This window comes from Hyperoodon ampullatus (assembly GCF_949752795.1).
Source record: "Hyperoodon ampullatus genome assembly, chromosome: 6".
Lineage (NCBI taxonomy): Eukaryota > Metazoa > Chordata > Mammalia > Artiodactyla > Ziphiidae > Hyperoodon > Hyperoodon ampullatus.
Window position 1 is genome coordinate 54,259,022 of NC_136919.1, and position 20,311 is coordinate 54,279,332.

At 43.7% G+C, this 20,311-nt stretch overlaps 1 protein-coding gene across 1 annotated transcript in view; it reads left to right on the forward strand.

Annotated features, from left to right (window-relative positions):
- Positions 1-8,494: 8,494 nt before the first annotated feature.
- Positions 8,495-20,311, forward strand: part of ELAVL2 (ELAV like RNA binding protein 2) — a gene marked incomplete at both ends in the record, with an annotated part of 130,019 nt that continues 118,202 nt past the window's right edge. The window contains one exon of the mRNA XM_079707169.1: positions 8,495-8,577. Coding sequence (XP_079563295.1) covers positions 8,495-8,577 — 83 coding nt within the window. The remainder of the gene's footprint in view (positions 8,578-20,311) is intronic.

The window sequence follows — 20,311 nt, forward strand, 5'->3', positions numbered from 1 at the left end:
GGACACAAAGCTCCGACTTGCCCTTTCTCACCTCCAAGTTTTTCTTACCTCACCCTCCCTCGTCGCCTAGATCACCCTTTGCATGCTCAGGAAAGACGTGAGTTTACCTTGCTAAAAGTTGGTCCTGAGGAAAAGAGAGGAGGGGAAGAAAGCTGAGGGCATTTGCAGGAGCGTTTACATAAATGATCGTTGATCCGAAGCTACAAATAAATTTTCCGAGACACTCTGGGGCACGTGCAACAGATTTCAGTCTGAATATCCGCAGGCAAATCATCTAAAGGAGAAGGCACCTCATACACATTTTGCTGAGGGGGGGAAAAAAGGCGGTCGCGGTAGGGGGCGGTGGGGGGGGAAGAACAATATAGGCTGGTCTTAATTTACCGCGACACTACATTAGATTTAATTTTTTAAAAAACCTATACAATTCACGTGTCTTTAAGTGTAAACACTAACCTCGGAATTTAGGGTAAATTCTCGCTGAGTCTGCTCCTTTTACAGCCTTTTCCCTTGAACAGCAGTTTAAAGACATGATGTAAAGAGAAAGTAAAGGATGTTTGTGGTCCTGCTCACTGCCGTCTCTGGCACTGTTCCTAATGGAAAGTGTTTGCAATATAAAGGGTTCTTTGCGAAATAGTCTCGGAGGTCACTCACCTTCGGATAAAAGGCTTTGCCCCTTTGCCAGGAGATGGAAGGAGCCGGGGGAAGAACGGGGGGAGGGGAGAGAGGGTCGAGCGTGTAGGCGTTTTTGTTGCGATTGCCTCTGGGAATTTCGAGGATTAACAAATCTGGAGTAGGTTTAGCTGACTTTTCGATGACTACCTGGATTTGCATTTATTTTGTATGACCTCTTTGATGACTGACAGGCTCACTAGGGGAAGAAGTGTCTGGAAAGAGGAGGACAGTGGAGGGTGCGCAGCGAGTTCGGGGCGCTAAACTTCCTGGCGGTTTGTCACTATGGCCGAGTCCTAGCAAAAGCCAGCCTAATTCAAAATAAACGTGTTTCTATGGAGTAGGACAGCCCTATAGTCTGTAGAAATGAAATGTTCCCAAGAACTGTAGTTTCTGTGTCTCACTGGGAGGGACAGAAAACTCCAACAAGCTTTGCAAACCTTCATTCAGGCTCGGCTTGTCTCTGTCCATGGTACTAACTCCTGCCTCATTCTTTAGCCCGGTTGCATGTTCTAAACTCACGCTGGTATCAATTTTCTCGACATTTTTTTTCCTGTTTCCTAAACTGTGGAAGTAAAGTTGACGTACTTCTTTAAGAAGAATAAATAAAATAGTAATCATCAAGCTATATAATACCTCTATTTCTCACTCAGGCAGTAAACTGTCACACTTCTAACATTATGAACAACAGACACCCCCCTCCCTCATCCCAAACAGCCCAACAAATTAACACAGAATAATATTTTTATACATCTGAGAGGGTATAGTGTTTGCAACTATCACCCTAAGCCAAACATTGTAAACTAATTTAAATAGCTTAACTGCTTTTTTTACTTTAAAAAAGTTACAATTGTACTTTACAGCCACCTTTATCCTAAAACCCTAAAAGTATCCTCTCTTCCTCCCCAGAACTAGTGTAGGGGGGTTATTTATCATAAAAGACATTGCCCGCAATAGCTTATGAGTATTCCTATGAATGACTGTTCCTTTATAAAGATATTTTAGTAAAATAATCAATTGAATTCATTACTTTTTCTACTTTGAGAACTATTCTTTTTGCAGCTTTCTCCACGTCAAACTTTTTCTCCAAGCTCTCAGTGACACCCTATATCTCTCCCTTCTCTGCTGTGGTTTAATATCAAGTACTTTGAAGATATATCAGAGCTAACAAGACAATCATAATTCAAATGCTTTTCTAATACAAGATCAGATGCTGTGGATAATTCTTTACCTAGCTATGAACGAAGAGGGATTGATTACAATTGCTTAATGTGGAGTGTGATGTTTACACATAGTCTTTATTAATTGCAAGATAGAATATGTTAATATTTCAGGCTGTAACAGCATGAATTTCAAAGTGAAATATATATCCAGGTATCATTTGTGTTAAAGTGGTTGTATTCAGTTTTTATTTGGAAAAGTACATGTTACTTATACTATATTTATCCATTTAAAAGTTTTTAAATTTAAAAACATCTGTTTGATTGAGGAAGTAAACTAGTATTTTAAGATGTTTTCAATTTCTTAAATAATTTAACTCTACTTTATCTACATAGAAAAAATAACTTGTTGAAAATGAAAACATTCTGAAAAGTATTTGCTCCTCTGAAAAAACTGAAAAAAGCATACATACTGAAGCCATAGAATTTAGCATTTTGCATTTGAATGGAAAAGTTTGCCATTTTTCAGGTAATTTCTTTAACTACATAACACACACGCTGGATTTTCATCACTCCACACCACACCCAGCTTTCCATACCCAACCTCCCCCAATCCTTGCAAAAATATACTACTGTAATCCACAAAATCTTTCTTGTGGATACAAACATCAAAAAATAAAACGAAGTATTAGTTTCCACATAATTAGATGGAATTTATGTAATTGTAAGTTAATGGTAAAGATTTTCTTCAAATTGCTGAGAATATTACATGAACAAATGCAACTAATTCAATATTAAGAGCATATTAACAAGGATAAAAGACAATTTACTTCATTGGTAATTCTGACTAAACAGTATTACACTTTTACCCAAATTGTATTTATTACCTTACTCTTTGTACTGATCTAGGGGTGAAGGGAGGGTTTGAAGGAGAATGACAGCGAACCCAATCTTCCAACTGTTTATTCATACAGTGATTACTTTATTGTAAATGAGGTGGAGGTTTTCTGATTTTTCCCTTTATTTGTTGTTCCCTCAGCCCCTTGACTCCCTTTCTTCAAACAGCTTTTCTTTCTTCTGCCCCTGAGTTCCACCCAGGTCTAGAGAATAGTTTTATGTTGAAATTAGGACCCCAGGCCTGTTGTTATATAAAAGTAGGGGTGGGGATTAAGGCATGATAATTATAAATGGCAGTTATATAGATTCAGGCCTCCTTTCCCAAGTCCCAGTTATTGTTATCCAAAGTATAGAACTCGGACATATTGTACGGGCTATATGGGAGATAAACAGGTCTTCTGTTCTTTGCCATTAAGCATTTATCAACACTCAAGGACACTTTCAAGGAACTATGATTTACTTCAACCCTGACTTCCTAGTCATTTTGCTTTGTGACTATCTGTCCATTTTCCCTCCATTCCCATTCCACCCCCCTGCAATCTCTAACTCTTACCTGTGCCTCCTCTTTCTGGTATTCTCAAAGATAGAGGCTAGTAATAAATAAACAAGTAAAGGAATTTCTTTTGGAAAGGAATGAGCTTCCAGAAAGATGTTACACTGTGTAAGAATTGTAAGTACTGTGTAGGAAGCTTGTGTTACCTTTCAAGATTAAAAGAAGAAATCCAAGCTGGAAAAGAACCTAGGTCAAGTGAATATTGTCTCTACTTATACATCAAGTCGATCCTGAGGACTACAGTTTCACTTGGAGGAAGAAATAAATACCATGAATAAAGCTATATTTCAGCCTCCTGAATGTTATTAAAATATGGGGTTTAATAAAGTAGTCTTCATCTATAAAACAGAAAGGTTGACAGCACTTGGTCTTCTGGTTAAACTTTCTAAATCCTCAGAGTAAGAGCCCAGATAAAGGCTTGACTATCTTTACTGTCAGCAATACATGTGTGGCCCAAGAACTGTAGTGCCACCAAATGCAGAGGAGTGGCTTGTTCTAATTTTATATACGGCTGCTCTTTTTGAGTGTCATCATACACCCCAAAGTGAAGGACCTTAGCTCAACTTATCCTGCACTTTTCTACTCTGACATGAAGTGAAAGGTAATTCAAACCGTGCAGCTTTATTTGAAAGCATTTCTGACTTCATTCTTATCCTAAAAGACGCTTAAAAAAACCCCAAACAAACAAGAGAGCAGCAATATGCGTATATTAAAATAGAGAAAGACATTAAATTACCTAATATCTAATATAGAATACTGGAACACAAATCGAAAAAGGCATGCGTGCAAGTAATGGATGTACATTCATTCCTTTCACTCAGTTCAAAGAGAGGGAGCTCTCAGTGACTCATACATAGGGGACAGAGTTTAATGTTATAAAGAAAAGTGCCACAGATGAGGCAGTGATGGCAAAGGAAATGAGTCTTTCCAAAGCAGAAAGATTTAAGACGAAAGGACATCGTGCCATATCTCAAAAACTCTGATAGTACAGTTCCAACCCTCCCACGTTGCTCTCTCCCCATCTCTTTTTGCTTCTTGCATTTCCCTTCGCCACCAGTGTTAAGCGTGTACCTCCCGCACAACTTACCTTGAAACGGGACTCCATTGAGCTCTCGAGAGTGACACAAGCATCTAACCAATCATATCGCGCGGCCTCTCCTGGGCGGCCTCAATAGGAGCGTCTGGACCAATCAGGATCCTGGGGAGATGAGCAAGTTGCGTTGTGGCACGACTCAGCGTATACTTCCGCGCGTGCTGCCCGGGATAGGAGCCTGGCAGAGCAGCTGCACACCCGGCAGTGCGGAGGCAGAGAAGGGGTTGGTGATACGGTGCTATAAATCTGTGGTCCAGTCCACCTCCCTTTTAAGACGTCCTCCCTCCTTATTTCTGTTCTCAGTTAGAGATGCAGCAGCTTACTCCTGTAGCGACCTACTAAAAAGCAACAAGGAGAAAGACATCGTCTTTTTGAAAAAACGTTCTTTCGTCTCTTTCTTTGTTCCTTCGTTTGTTTTTCTTGCCCCTTTTTGTTTAGTTGAACGGCAATAGGAGGGTAGTCTCCGTCTTTTTAAACTCTCTTTTTTAAGTTTCCCCTCCCCTTTCATATATATTTTTTTCGCCATTTCTCTTAGCGTTGGACTTTGGGGTCGAAAGCATTTCTTTTTATTTGCTTCTTTTAAGCCGAGCACAGTTTTAGGTTTCGTGCTGTCTTAAGAGAACTATCCAGCAGCCTCTTGCTCATCCTTATTGGGAGAACTGCACCGTTACTTTAAAAACACATATACACAAAAACCTTAAGGGAGAAAGGTAAGTTTCGGTTTGGTTTCTTTAATCATTAGTTGCAGCGATGCGCTGGCAAACCCAGAAAACCTGTAAGTGAGCGGAATACAGAATACGAAGTTAATTGCACATGTTTGTATTATTTCAAAGATACTGCTCTGCTTTTTAATTCTAGAGAGCTAGACTAAAAGACAGTGGACGCATGCTTGACGTACTGAATATTCACAAATGTCAATGGCAGAAACTTAAGTGGTAAATGTGGCCAGGGAAGAACAGGGGTACAATGGGAGTCTAGATATTGAGTGAGCTTCGGGATTGAGGTTGGAAGTTCATTTCGTGGGAAGAGAGGGATAACTTGGGTTGGGGGGGGGCGGGGGGATGCATGTCTCTACTTTCGCGAAGCAACCGAAGGACCGGAGAGGCTTTAGGACCATTAAGGGGAATCAGAAGCCTGGACTTGGAGATTAGACCAGCGAAAACCCCAGACTTAATTGCATTAACCAGATAACATGTGCTGGGGAGATGGGATTGCCAGATGGAATTTAGATGCTGCACCAGGCAGCTAGTTGTAGTTGACTGAAAAAAAGTACATGCCGCCTGAGGGCTGGGGCTGGGCTGGGGCTGGGGTGGGTAGAAGCTGTCAAAACTCATCATTGCGAGGTGTGCGGGCTCTAATTCACGGCCGCCAATGATCATGATTGTGTTTCAAAAGAAGATAGCCAATTTAGGGCCGAATTCTTAAGCCTGTACCGGATATGAGATTCCCTTTGTTCAGAAAAGCGTAAATAAGATCCTTGGAGCTGTGTCTGTGGAGGGGCGGCTGCCTGGGAGCCTCGCTGTGCTGCGCGCTGGGAAGTGGATTCCAAGCCCTGTCCTTGGTCCTACGCGGCTGAGTTCGCCTTCTGGGCGAGGGGGAAACCCCCTTCGCAGCCGACAAGGCTTCGCAGCCACTCAGTAGCCAACTCGGCTACACATCCCTCACCCCCTTCCTTGCGGCCCTCCCCCCCCCACCCTTTCTCGAATAGCTATTGTTAAACTGACGCCTGGAGAAAGATGGTTGGGGATGAGACGCTGGGCAGACACTTGCTTCATTTTAACTTTTGTGATTTCTCAGGGTTTAGGAGAAACCAGCTGGCTTTCTACTGAGAAAAAGAGAACACAGGGTAGAGGTGGGAAAGGGGGAGGATGTTCGCGGGGCGGGGAGGGTGGAGGGAATGGTGGTGGCAGTGCCCTTGCCTAAGAGAAGTTTAAATTATTGGCACGAGGGGGTGTGGGCGAGTGTGTGCATGAGAGCGCCCGTACGGTGCTTGAGAAGGAGAGGATTGGGAAAAGGTACAAAGCCGGCTGGGGTTAATTTCTCTCTGCTCTCCATCCCACCAACCCTCCCAGTTCGAAAAGCCAACGCGCGGCCGGTCTTCTCCGGACTCCACTTTGCCATCTCCGGGGTCCTGGGGGGTGGGGATAGCAAGGTGGCAGTGCCCACCCCGGGATCTCAGCGGCGAACAGGACTTCGCGTGGCCATTGTTGCTTAATTTATGCCCAGCACGTCGCCACGTACCCACCTATTTCACGTCTGTAAAGAATTAATATGAGAGCTGTATAACTGTGGGAAATTGGAGGTTGGAAACATTCTCCGTTTTCCATTTGCAAGTACGGGTTAGCGAAACTGATGTCGAGACTGGGTATTTTCTCTCGTAATTACCAGCTGCAGATCTGGCTTTACTGTGGCCAGAGTGAGAGAAATTGTCAACCATTTAGAATTTACTCTCAACACCGCTGGGCCAGGATGGATGTCTCTGTACTTTCTCCCCGAAATGAACAGGTTCTTTCCCCTCCCCCGCTCATGTACAAACATTCCTGTTGGTTAAGATTCTAAACCTTCAGCCCTTCCCTACACCCTATTTATTATACCCATCCTCTGGATGTTGAGAGTGGAAGGGAAATGGAGGTGATTTATTTCTTAGGCCTACAGTGCAACCTATAAAATGTAGGCTTAACATGGGGGGGGGGGGTACAGAGCAGACAATAGTAACCTAAGAAATTATTTTCCTAACTGGAAATCAGTTCCTAAAAGTCAGGGGAAAAGGTGTGAGTGTTTGGGGGATGGAAGGGTATGAAATCTGTTTAGGGCCCATAAGATTTCCTTGGTAAAATGGCTTCTTAAATGGGACATCTGAAAGATTTGTTAGAATCTAAAATAAGTCAAAAAAAAAAAAAAGAGGGAGAGAAAATGTTGAGTGTTTAAAAATCACCTTTTGGGGGATTAAGAAAATAACGATTTCTCTTAGTTATTGCTGAGTCTGTCTTACACCAGGTGCTCCTGGGTTCCCCATTCCCTCTTTTAACCAAGTGCTTGGCAACCCCACTTTATAAAGCTTAACCTGTTCTGGAGTTCTCCACGAAAACGCAGTGTTTGCCAACTAGAAGTGGTTTCGAAGACTTGGGGAACTCTGTTGAGAGAGATGTCTCCCATAACTTCAAGAAGTCAGTTTCAGGAAGTAGGGCATCATAAGGCATTCTAAGAGTTTTAGGCTTGGATTGGCAAATTTGGTAGGCCCATTTTTGCCTAACGTTTGGAAACAGGCATTCTTAGCAATCCCCCCTGCCTGGGATGGGAATATTATCATTAACTCTTTAGAGGGAGGTCAAAGAGGCGCAGGCGCTTTGAGCCGTTTTCCCAGGAACCCGTACAAAGTCAATTAAGGTCATTTAATTGCAAATCGTAATTGGGGTGACAATAGAAATGCTGATATAGAATCAATTAGCTAATTCTGGTGTCCCCAGTCTGGGTCCCCCAAATTGAGGGGTGGATTGTCTCCATTTCGATCATGGCTGAGCCCCCTACTTTACTGTCTGATTTGACTTCGCCCAGGAGGGCAATTTTGTCTCCTCTACCCCCCGCCCTGGGTTAGAGGAGTCCTTCCCCGCTTCTCCCCCAGCCCCGCCCGTCGCGTGGGGGGCGGGGAGCGCTGGCCGCCCTTAGCGGACCTTGCTGCATCAAACCCGCATCATGCCCTTGAAGCTGTAACCTCGGTCACGTTCTTGCGGCGACTCAGCCGCCCACTGCTCAGTTCTTTCTCTTACCTCGTGCGATTACAGGTAGGTTTGACAGGTGATATTTTTAAATGTAGTTTTTTAGGGGGAAGGGTTAAAACGGAAGCCTTTGCATTGAAAGAAAACAAACACACAAAAAAACCCCAACATGACAGGTGCTCTCGTAATTAAGCGGATGAGCAGGTGTAAAAACGTGCTCCCGCCGCGTGGTTTGGGGGTCAGTTTTGACTCCCAGTCCTGGGTCTGGGTCTGAGCACTGGCACAGGTTTTTCCTGGGGAAAGCGATTGAACTGGGCGTGGGGGCGGGCCAAGGAAAGGCAGCGATGGGACGCCCCCTCGGTGAAGAGCTGGCCGTTTCGGGGCTTCGGTGGGGGGCGTTGGAAGGATGCGGCGAGCGACAGGCGCTTATATAGTCGAGTGCAGGATTTCCTACTTTGTGTTTGAAGCAGAGTATAGCACCCCACACAGGTACTCGGGGCTTATTTGAACATCAGATTCCATCTAGACAGGCAGAGAAGGGCAGCGGGGGCAAACCTTTAGTTTTTCGCGGAGGGACCGGACCTTTCAGCTGTGAAGTAGGGAAAAAGCCCTTGAGCTTTGCTTGCAATATGTTAATATATGTATGTATATATATTTGATACACATATATCAAAGTACCCCCGCGCGAATCGCTCTGGCTGCCCGTTAGCGTCCGGAGCCTCGGGGTTTGCAAACTTGCACCTGGTATCTGACGCCTCTGGGCGCGCGACGCTCTCCGCGCTGCCAGGGGAACCTGGTCCAGGAGCCTGCCAGGAATCGGAAGCTGGGAGGGGAAGGAGCCAAGAGTCCGCAGTCGGGCGTCTGCTCCCAGGCACCGACCCTCGGGGCTGCCGGGCAGGGCACGCGCCGGCAGCAGTAGCCGCGGCGCCGCGAACTCGCCGCCGGCCCCGCCTCCTGGCGCTCTTCCAAGCAAGCCCCTCCTCCCCGCCCAGCTACAAACGGCGGGACCGCGGCGCCGGGGCGTTACTGAGGCAGCTGCGGGCCGGGTGAGGAGGAGAGTTCACGGCGCGGCGCGGCGCGCGTGGGGCGGGGGTTCCGCTGGGTTCCAGGCCGCCTTCCCGCCACCGTCAGACCTGGGGACGCCGCTGCCGCCGCCACTACCGCCTCTCCGTGGAGCCCGCCCGGAGCGAATTCTCCGCGGCTGTGTGACGGTCGGCAGCGCGAGCCGTAGTAGCCGCAGCTCTGAGTCACAGCAGGCAAGTGCGGGGGTGGGGTGGGGTGGGGCGGGGGCGGGCACGCCTCGCCGGGCCGCGAGCCTGTTTCGGACGCCGAGGCTGAGGGCGGTGCGCGCCGCCGCGGCGCTGTGTTGCGGAGTCCGGCCTCGGCTCGGCGGGAGCCCTCGTCCGGGCTCAGGGCGGGAACGTTGGTGGGGGCGGCAGAGGTTGTGTACGGGAAGTTCCTAGAGCTCGACCCCTGGCGGCGGGAGTCGAGGGAATTGGGCGCCTCGGGAGGTAGCACCGCCCCTCTTGTGGGCACAAGCTGGTTGGGGGCGGCGGGAGCCGAGCGGGGCCAGTCGCTCCAGGCAGCGTGCACAGGCGTGGACGTGCCGGGGCACGGCCGCGGGTGGCGCGAGAAGAACTGCGCCGAGACGCAGGTGAGTGTATTGGAGGGAAAGTGGGGGAGGGGGCTTTTCTAGAAAAAGGGCAGGATTCCTGTGGTGGACTGGCACCTCCGCCTTGTGGGAGGCTGCGTGCACTGGGTTCTCCAGCCGGGTGGTGTCTCGTGGCGTGCCCACTTGGTACGGCGCCTCCTCGCGCGTGGTCCTTGGCGCTCCCGGGGTGTCTCGAGACTTGCTGCGGCCACGCAGTGTGCGGAGGTGGTTTGGGACCGTGGGCGCCCGGGACAGAGCAGGGAGGATCCTCGGGCCGTTCTTCCCCTTGCGCCGTGTTAGGTGAGATCGGGCGCAGCCGCGCGAGGTCGCAGCTCGAGGTCTCATCCCGAGTTTGCGCGCTAGCCGTGCGCTGGGCGGGAACCACGGGGCGGGTCGGGCCGCCGGGCGAGGCAGGCTCTGGGCTTTCGCTTGCTCGCGGCGGTTGCGGCCGCTGCCTCCAGCTCGGCCCGGAGGGCTGGCCAGCTGCGCCCCGGTGCACGGACGTGTGTGCGCGCCCTGGCGAGACTGGTGGAGTCTCGGGTGGACCAGCGTCTGTTCACCAGCAGGTGCTCCTCCAGTGGTCGTGACAGTGACCAGCACACAGTCTTTCCACGGCGTTTCCTTAAAAGCCGACTTGTTATGCTAGAGGGCCGGAGCGCAGAACCTTGCCTCTAGATGTGAGCCACAGGCACGGAGCCGTAGCTGACCAGATGGTCATTTAAAATAGTGTGCATTTTCAAAGATCATTTTTACGATAAAATGTTCATCTCCTATCGTCTCTCTCTGTTTTCTTAAAATGTGAGGAAAAGAGGGTTTGTTACCGGCTATCTACTCTCCTTTATTCCTTCCCCAAAGGATGGTGCTTAATGCCAAACGAAATATGTCCGGCAAGGACAAAGAGCTTTTTAAAACTTAATATTTTTGTGGACCTACCCACAATAATTGTCTTCATAAAAATGTAGCTCAGCCCCAAACTTACGGCAATTAAGTCCATTTAAAAACTCTAATACCAGTTAGGATGTAATTCCCCCATCCTTTTAAGTAAAATCGGTTTGTTTGAAATAACTGTTCAGTTGCCCTTGAAGACAACATTGCCAAGAATCGTTTCTCCCAGAGTCGTCTGAATTTTTCATTTGTGCTAAGGCCGCTCTTTCTTGCGGAAGCTGACCTGGAGTCTCCATTTTGGTGAGCGGGTGGAAAAGCTTTCCTGGATCTACTTTCTCATCTGGACCTTTGGCTCTAGAAATGGGTGACTCTTGATGGAGGAACTGCAAAGTTACTGCCTTTGGTTTTGAGCTGTTCTTCATAATACGTTTGTAGGAATGTTGGTTTAACACTCTTCAGGTGTGTGTGGGGTACATACTTAGAGAAAGTTCTCTTGGAAATGGGGGAGAGAGTAGAGGGGGGAAGAGGAAAACATTTCTGGAAAATCATGGCTGGGGTGCGGTGGGGAAAATTAGATTTTGAAGAAACACATTACATCCAATTTTCTATGCTTCTTCTACTTTCTTTTCCTTCTTGAGAGAATGTTCTTGTGTTTGTGTGCTCAAAACTGGCCCCTTAATGCCCTTTCGGGTAACTTTGTGCTGCCACCTTTCGGGGGAGTAAGGTTTTTTGTTTTCTCTTCAAAGACCCAGCCTTAGGCCTTTAAGGGCCACCCCCCCCCACTTCTCCCTGTCTTTAGGTGTTTCCTTCACAGTGTCTTGTTTGCTCTTTGAAATCATGTCAGGTCAGCTGTTTAAGCTGCACACACTCTTTCCCCGTGGTTCAAGAGAATTTTAGTTTTAGGATATGCTCCTAGAATAGAACAGGTACCCAAAACTGGTCAGTGTCCGCCAGGCCTGTCTGTTATTTCCTACTGAACCTTATTTTCCTTTTCTAGGCTCAGAATGTATTGGTTGTTAGAGTTCCTTTTTTGGTTTTGGTTTTTTGGTTGGTTGGTTCTGGTTAATGCTTCTTCACCAGAGAAGTGAGGTCCTTCTCTGTCTGGTTCAGCGCTTTTAGTTAAGACTCAGCTCCCAGCTGGTTACTGAAGAACAGTGCTCTAAGCAGCATTTCTACTTCCTCATTTCTTAATCCAGCTTTTGGTTCTTTGTGTGTTCAGGTGTTCCTGGCTGAATCCTTGTTGCCACTTTCAGCCATTCTAGCCTTCTGTGCTTTTCCTGTTGATGTTATTTTAATTAAAAAAAAAATTACTGCTTTGCCCTCTCAAACGTCTCTTTCTCTTCTTCTCTTCTAGAAGGAAGTCCCAAGTTCTCTTTAAGGACACAACAGAGCCATCCAGAATACCCCAGCCTCTAGGCTGGGATCAACCTTTTCCTCTTAATTTGATTGGAAGAAAAAAAATTTTTTTTAATTTATGATGCTTTTCAGGCATCAGCATGGCGCAAGAGCACCACAGTGGCAAATTACTCTTCATGTTCTTTGTCCCCAAAGAGCTGGGTACTCCTAAATAGCATCTTATCAAGACTGACTTTACCTTCACCTTTTTGATGGCTTGGTCTGCATGGTAGGGTCAGTTCTTTTGCTTCTCGTTTGAAATCTTTTAAAATCTACCACATTATTACATTCTTGTTGCCACCTTTGTCACGGATAATGTTTATTGGGAAGTAAGGGAGGTTGGAGATCCACAGTATTTAGCCTGGTCAGGTTAATTTTTTTGATGACATTGGGAGGGGCTCTATAGGTGAGATGGTATGGGGCCTGGATGGTGTGCCACCCTGTGGAAAACCTGCCCATAGCAGTCCTCCCCAGCTGTTTCTGATTCTTTGGTAAATCAGCTGAATGGGCCAATAATCATAGTAAGCTACCACATTAAAGTGTTGATGATGTTGTGTTTTTTCTTTCTTTTTTTTAAGCATGAGTATTTGGTTGGAGGCAGGGCCACTGAATGGGCACATGACCATAATGCCTCCCCATTGAAATTCTTGATATTTGAACAGGGGGGCTGGTACTTTGATTTTGTACTGCGACCCACAGATTATGTAGCTTATCCTGCCTGGTTAGAGGCTTTCTCAATTGTTAATATTTAGCTGGCAGCATTGCTGCTTTATGCTAATACTATATTATAGAACTGTTGGAAATCCAAGGCTCTGTGCACTAGTGATGCCACACCCAACTCTTGAATTAACTCCGGAGGACATTATATGCATAGAATGTTTACTTGCTTTGGCCAATTTCGTTTTACTGATGTGGCAGTCTTCACTGGTTCTTGTTACTCACATAACCCATGTGTTGTGTACTCTAATGCCAAATCCATTGTTTTGTTTCTAATTTGGGAAGAACATTTATCATCTATTTATTTGATTCTAGATACTGGTTTGTTTGCAGCGCTTGTCGATTTTTCTTTGATTTCAAGTGCTAAGTGGAAACAGAAGGCGCTTAAGCTTGACAGGCAATAATTTGTTTTAAGGCTTTTGTGTGTTAAAATATACACTTTTTTTTTACGGTTTAAGTAGGTTTGGTAACTTGAAATCTGAATTAAAAATAGGAATTAGTGTCTAGTAAAAGCCTACAGAGGTTTTATGGTGTATTCAGGAAAATTTTAACTAACAGGAAACGAACAGATTTGGCTTTTAGCATTCATGATGTATATCATGACTTTAATTTTAGTAAGGTCAAAGGAGAACTTTTTTTTTTTAACGGGGAGACGACTTTCTGTATCAATAGCCTTGTAGTCCATCGTATAAAACAAAACAAAACAAAAGGCTACTCCTCTGTAACACTGGGCTAGGTGCATTTTCATAGCCATCATCCCCGCTATTACCAATGCTAAGTTTCCTGAGATTAGTCTACATAAAAATATCTGGGGCTTCCCTGGTGGCGCAGTGGTTGAGAGTCCGCCTGCTGATGCAGGGGACACGGGTTCGTGCCCCGGTCCGGGAAGATCCCACATGCCGCGGAGTGGCTAGGCCCGTGAGCCATGGCCGCTGAGCCTGTGCGTCCGGAGCCTGTGCTCCGCAACGAGAGAGGCCACAACAGTGAGAGGCCCGCGTAAGGAAAAAAAAAAAAAATCTGTTTTTTGTAAAGGTATTATTTTCTCAGAGCTATGGGTTTGGTGTTACATGCATCAATTTCATTAATATTCTTAGCCGTATGTTTCCCTTTCGAATGTTGCTCCGTAGTTTTGTGTGATGACAAATAAGGGTTTTCCTTGTAAGCAGGGTTTATGAGGAGGAGGATAGGTGCTTTGGCAAGGAGTGGAATAAGGAGTAAAATAATCGAGAAGGTCATAGGAATAGGTGGCGTGGGGTTAAAGCCAAACCAATTTGGAGGTTGCCTTATTAATTGCAGGTAATTGTGTTTTATGTTTTTTTGTTTTTTTAAAAAAACTTGCACTTTCCTAGTACTTGTCTATATTACTGATTTCTGTTTTGTCAGTTTCTGACTGAAAATGAATAGCAAAGAAGGTTTGACAGGCAAGACCCTCTTTCCCACTTTTAGAAATTGTTTATTTGAAAAAACGATGATTTTTCTCAATAGACTTATTTATCATGAGACAGTTATAGTAAAATGTTAGATTTTTTTAAAACATGAAGGTTTTGTTTTAACTGTTTTAACATCAGATAAATTTTGAACTACTAGTTTGAGTTTTCTGTATATATTTCCCTTGTCTAATCTAATAGTGATAGATTTATACTGGCCTTTTTCCTTGACTTAAAAAAGGAGTCTGTCTCATAAAAAGGAAATTAATATTCTATATGATTAGTTTTTCTTTTCCTCCAGAATTTTTGTTGTTGTGGGCTATTCATTACTGGAGATTATTTCAGCAGCTTTAAAGACTATATTAATGGAATATCACAAAAATCCCTATTTTCACAAATAACAGACCCATTAACTGTTCTTTTGGGATGGATTTTCATTTTATTTTGTTTTGCATTTAGTTAGCAGTGGTCAGACTCACTTCAAGCTCCTCAGTATTCCTTTTCACTAATTTTATCTCCTTATGAGAATATGGGCAATAGTTATTTCAGAGTTCTCAGCTTTCCTGTATTTCCTTATTATGGAGTCACTGTAAAATTGAAATTTCTTGTTAAGATTGAGGAGTTTTGAGACTCTTTGAGCATCTGAAGAAAGCTGCGGGCCCTCTTTCCCAGGAGAAAGTCACATATCCAGAAATTTCCATACAGTTTCTACCATCTTGCCCTCTGGAGTAAAGACTATTAAAATAAGGTTCTATTTAGGAAATAGGACTTTGAAAATTGGAGTTGTCTTACATTGGTGAGAGCAGGGAGAAGTCATTCAGATTGGTTCTTGTGTGCCGTCGTGTTAGTGGTGTGGGCCTTTAGCTTTCATCCAAGGCAGTCTCTAAGCTTCCTTGTCTCCTCATAGGTTGTTTTAAAATCCATTCTGATTTTGTAAACAAATAATTATACATGTAAGGTCTTCTTGTGAACACAGTGCTGCCAGTTTAGCTACTGAGTTGTCTTGCCTGAATAGATTTTATCACTTCGGTTGAAATTCTTAATTTAGCAGAGCCAGGTGGAAAATACTAGGCTGGTATTCTGAAGTTTCCGTCATCTGGTTTTGGCTCAATTACCTATGTCCTTGGTTTCTTAACCTTGCTTTGAGTGTGAAACCTCACACCTCATTGATGGGGTGAAGATGAGCATATTGAAGTATGAGATTTCTGGTAGTGCAATGACAGTGTTTCCTGAATTGGAAAAGTGGTAATAGGTGGTCCCCATAGATGAGTTTTATATATTTGGCCTTCAATGTGTTATTATGAACCATTGTTTTTATAACATACCATCTTTATAACATACCATCATACAATGTGTATTTCTGCCACAGAGAAAGAGAAAATTCCCAGACTGTAGGGAGGTTTTGGGAGAATTGTGACTTTGAACATTTCAATATGGAAATAGATATAAATATATCAATGGAATTTGGAAGGGAAGTTTAAAATGCATTTTTTCTTGAAAATATAAATAAAGCTAAGAGATTACATGTGAAATTATGAGAAGTTAGCCAGCTGACATTCCAGGAATATAAATATCTTAATTTAAATTTTCCATCTTTTTTCAATGAGAAATCAGATTTTAAAATTGAAGCATTTACATTAAAATAATCAGCCCATATCTTCTTGATTTGAATTTTGTTTGATCTCTTATCAAGGATCTATTCCTATACATCAAAAAAAAATGAAATTTACACTGAAATAACATTTTTCCCCTGTTGGTTTCAATATCTTTTTACCACCCCAAGTGAAAAGTCATTGATGGATGCCCTGTCAAGTAAGTTATTGGAAATTGCTCACTTGTTCAGTTTTTAAAGGATGTTTAACACTTTTTTATTCTTTAGGCATCATTTGTGCATATCAGAAGTATAAGATGTATGTCTCAAAGCAAATAAGTCACAGTGTGTTTGAAAATAAATTCACCGAATTGGGTAAGGTGGGGAAAATACTCCTGGAACTATTTGTACTTGATCTTGAATTTCCTCTGAGCTGCTTTTCAAAAGTGAGCTTTTTCTATTTCACTGTTGATGCTGCTCTACTGGGGGTACCTTTGGTGACACGAGGATCACCCATCTTTATTGCAGGACTATCTAGAACATTTTAAATATACAAAGTTTATTATAGAGTGAGCAAGTTTTTATGACCTCTTCCCAGGTAAGGCATATTTCTGTATGAGTTTGCTCAACACCACTTTCTCTCCCCTAGGTGCTACTTAATTGGTTGCTGGCTTATTTTGTTTAAACCCTTGGGGTCCTTTTTGGCCTATGGCTGTGAATGACTCATGGACTTTTCCCAAATACCAGGTCATCAGTGCTTTAGGTTTTCATCCCTTCCTTGCTGTTGTCCCTGCAAAGAACTTGAACCACCCACATCCTTCCTCTCCTCTCTGTGACGCCTCTTGCTAGCCCTCTGTCCCTTAGTCACCTGTCTATGCTTCGGAGCCCTGTGCCAGTTCTACTTCTAGCCTGGCAATTCTGGGTCAGGCATAACCTACGCACTTGTCCCTTTCTTTTCTTATTCGGCTTCCACTTTTGCATTGGCTCTTAAGCATTTTGTTACATTTTATTCACTGAAGATTATTTTCTGTCATCAAGACAGTTGCTGCTATTAGAGGACGAAAGGGAGAAATGGGTTATCAACTGACAAGTGGATTCTACCACGGGTCCCAAATGGTGGCCCATGGGCTGCATATTCTGGGGCTGTTTTATTTGGCCTAAACTGTGTTTTAAAAAAAGTAGTGAGTTGTTGATTTAGGCATTGGGAAATACCATGTAAAGATCTAGGGCCATATTTTGTGTCTCTGGAAAATGTGTGAAGGTGGAGCAACACTGAGCCCATATTCACTGCACTCTTTACATGGAGCATGGTTTATTTCACTTCAGAAAACATTGTTGCTTGGCCTTTGTGGGTATTTGAGTTTGTGATTCTAATGCTGCAGTTCCTAAAGCCACGGGAATTAAAAAGTTTATTAAAATATCTAGACAAAGGCAGTAGTTCTGAAGACTTAAGTTCTTTTGATTTTCTTTGTGTTTGCAAATAACGTTTGAATTATGTTAGATTGTTCCTTATAAATTTACATCCTGAAGTCGTCTTTATTTTACATAGAGAAGTCTTGTCTTGGACCTCCTCTTCCTTAATGCCTGGCTGCAAGACAGCTTCTCGTTCCTTTACAAGATGTGCTTCCATCAGGGTATCTTACCTTTTTTCCCCTCTCCCTGGGATTTTAGACTTGCCCCCATTGGGAGCAGAGATTTCTTCCTGCCTGTTGCCTGCTTATATTTGTTCAGATGCTTTGAGGTCAGCAGAAGTTGCTTGGTGCTGTGAAAACTAATAGGATGTTATGAGCTGTTTCAAAGAGCCCCATGGCCCACCTGCTAACCTCATTGCTGATGGTGTCAGCTTAGAAAAGACATTCTCCACTCAGAATGCTGTAAAAAAGAGCTGATATGAGAGGTTACCAGGTGTGAGGTTTATATGTGTGTTGTTCTTCTCTCCTTTTCCCCCTTATTTTTTTTTTTTTCAGTTTTCAGCCTTTTCTAAACCCCCTCTCCAGAAACAGCAGGGCAACCCAGCAAAGATTTCTCCCACGTGTGCAGTAGAGCAAGCTGATATGCCAGTAGAAGTAGAAAGAGGCCCCACATGTCATGTTTGGACCAGTGTTGTAATTTTATTTTACAATAAGGAAGGTGGATATTATTAATCTACTCCTGAGCATAATAGCACAATTTGAATAGCAGAGAGCAACTTTGGTGTGTGTTAATGTCTAGTGAGATGAATACAGATGAATGGTAAGTAGGTAGAAAATGTCAGTGTAGAGCTTTCCTTTTGGTGACTTTAAGCACTTACATTTCTAGTTAACTTTTTGTTCAGCCCAGCACACAGATATGAATATCTGTTTTATCAACCCAGCATTAATGTAGCTTCTGAGGATGGAACAATGCCTATAAAGCCCTGCTCTCCTGGCAGCCACTTGAGCTGGGCCAGTCATAACAAGGAATTAGAATGTGTCCCTGTATTGAACATCTTAGCAAAACCTTTCAGAATAATAGGAGCTTAATGCTGGCAGTTTTAAAAATTGGTGCAGTTTCTAGCCCAGCCACATTTTTTGATATTTGGGAGTGAGTGAAAGAAAGTGTATGCTTAATTTAGGTTTGAAAAAAAACTAATTTTGAATTAACTGTGTGTATAGTTTAAAAAATACTGTAGGTCTCTTCTGAACTAATTTTTAAGAGGCACTTAAAAAAAACTCTTGGTACCAAGCATCTTCCATGATTATATGATTCTTTTAGATGAATATACTGCTTATTTTGACATGCCCTGGAGTGTCTTGTTGAGGGGCTTCCAGGGTGTCTTCATTGTTGGGTGGGGTGGGACATTGAGAATTTGTTTTTTTTTTTAAAAATCGTGTTTTATCTTCCTAAAGGTTGAGAATTATTGTCATGGAGCTTCTATGGTATTAGAAAGGCTTTGGTTTTGGTGGGCTGGTAGTTACCTTGGAGACTAGACCTTTTCCAAATTCATCTAAAGTTTTTTCTTCTAGTTTTTTTTTTAAAGGATCTTAAGAAATGTCTTCACGTTTTTTGTATTGGGACCATGTTCAGAAGCCAGGAGGTTTGTGTAGTACTTATGGTTTCATCACACATTATTACTGAGTGCTAGGTACTGAGAGAGCTTTAGAGAAATTTATAAAGCATCCTTGTCCTCGTTCCTTGGTCTGCCTGCTTAAGGAGATGCGGCAGAAAACGATATCACAAGCCTCCCCCTCTAACTTTAATAGTAGTTTGAGGACTTGAGAAAAGGGACATATCTCTATAGTCTGGGCATTAAGGATATGGCCAGGATTCTGCATATTGTTTTGGGGACAGGAGTGTGGTTTTCTTGGTCTCAGTTGTTTTGTGTGTATATTTGCTTAGTTTTTGTGTCTTCCCTCCTCCCTCCCTCCCATGTCATTGTCATTCCTTTTGGGTCTCTCTTTTGTTGTATGAATAATTACTTCCTAGTTTGCCAGGAGTCCAGTCACAGGTAAAGAATGTTTATGCAATGCAGAACCTGCCAAGTTTAAGTTGTGGCTGGAGAGAGACACCACTGCGACTGTCTTAATTCTGCTCTTGTCCAAAGATCGGATCCCAGGCATGTGTGTGTAACCATTTGAAGCCTCCAGTGTTTCCGCCATAGTTTTATTCTCTTGATAGCATGATGTGCCAGGAGCTTCTTCTCTGTATAACATTTATTTTTCAAAACATTTAGGGAAAAGTCATAAGGATGATAAAGTTTCTTGGACTCCTTCCCTGTTAGTATAGTTCCAGTAGTAGTAAACCAGTGACAGGTTAGAATCTGGGATGCTTTTAAAAACACTGATCTATACCTTCTCCTTGATTCTTGCTAATGCCTAAGACCACATCTGCCAGGAACAAGGGTTCTTAAGGCTGCTGATTGTAGCTTTCTCATGCCAGTTCTTGATGTTCTTAGGTCTGCCTGTTGCTTTTCACCATTAATGGTATTTACATTATTTTTCTTAATTCTGAAAGGTGATTGGACAGCCTGTATGCTGCTTCATCTCCTTGTTTTGCTGGAGAGGCTCATTCCCTCAGGTGGAACTGGCTCTTTGGAAATACGTATTCTTGATTCTTGGACTTTTTAAAAAGGATTTGGCTAATCTACCTGTATTGTTTGTGGACAGTAGGGGGCAAAGTTTGATTTCTTGGTGAACAACATAATTTGTGATCCAGAGAAGAAAAGTGAAGGGGTTGGTTTTTCCCCTTTTGTATAACTTCTAAAAGTAACTTCTAAATTATTGCCTCGTAAGAATGCAGTTAGAGTAAGAAATTTTGTATTTGATGGGACAGTAAGGAGCTGCCTGTTTTTAGTTGCTGAAAGCCCTGGCTGTTAGGACAGAAGAACAGGTGGAATCAGTAATTGGAGGTGGTGTACTGCCCACAATGATGGAACGAGGAGACACGAGCATTGTGTTTTCTGTTCTTCCAGGACCTTACCACAGTTCCCTGGGATAATGAGTTTACAGATGAGGGAAATGAGGCTCAGAGGTCAGGTGGTTTGTTAAAATCATCCTGCTGAGTGGGTGTGAAAGACTTAAGTCTGTGACTCCTATTTCA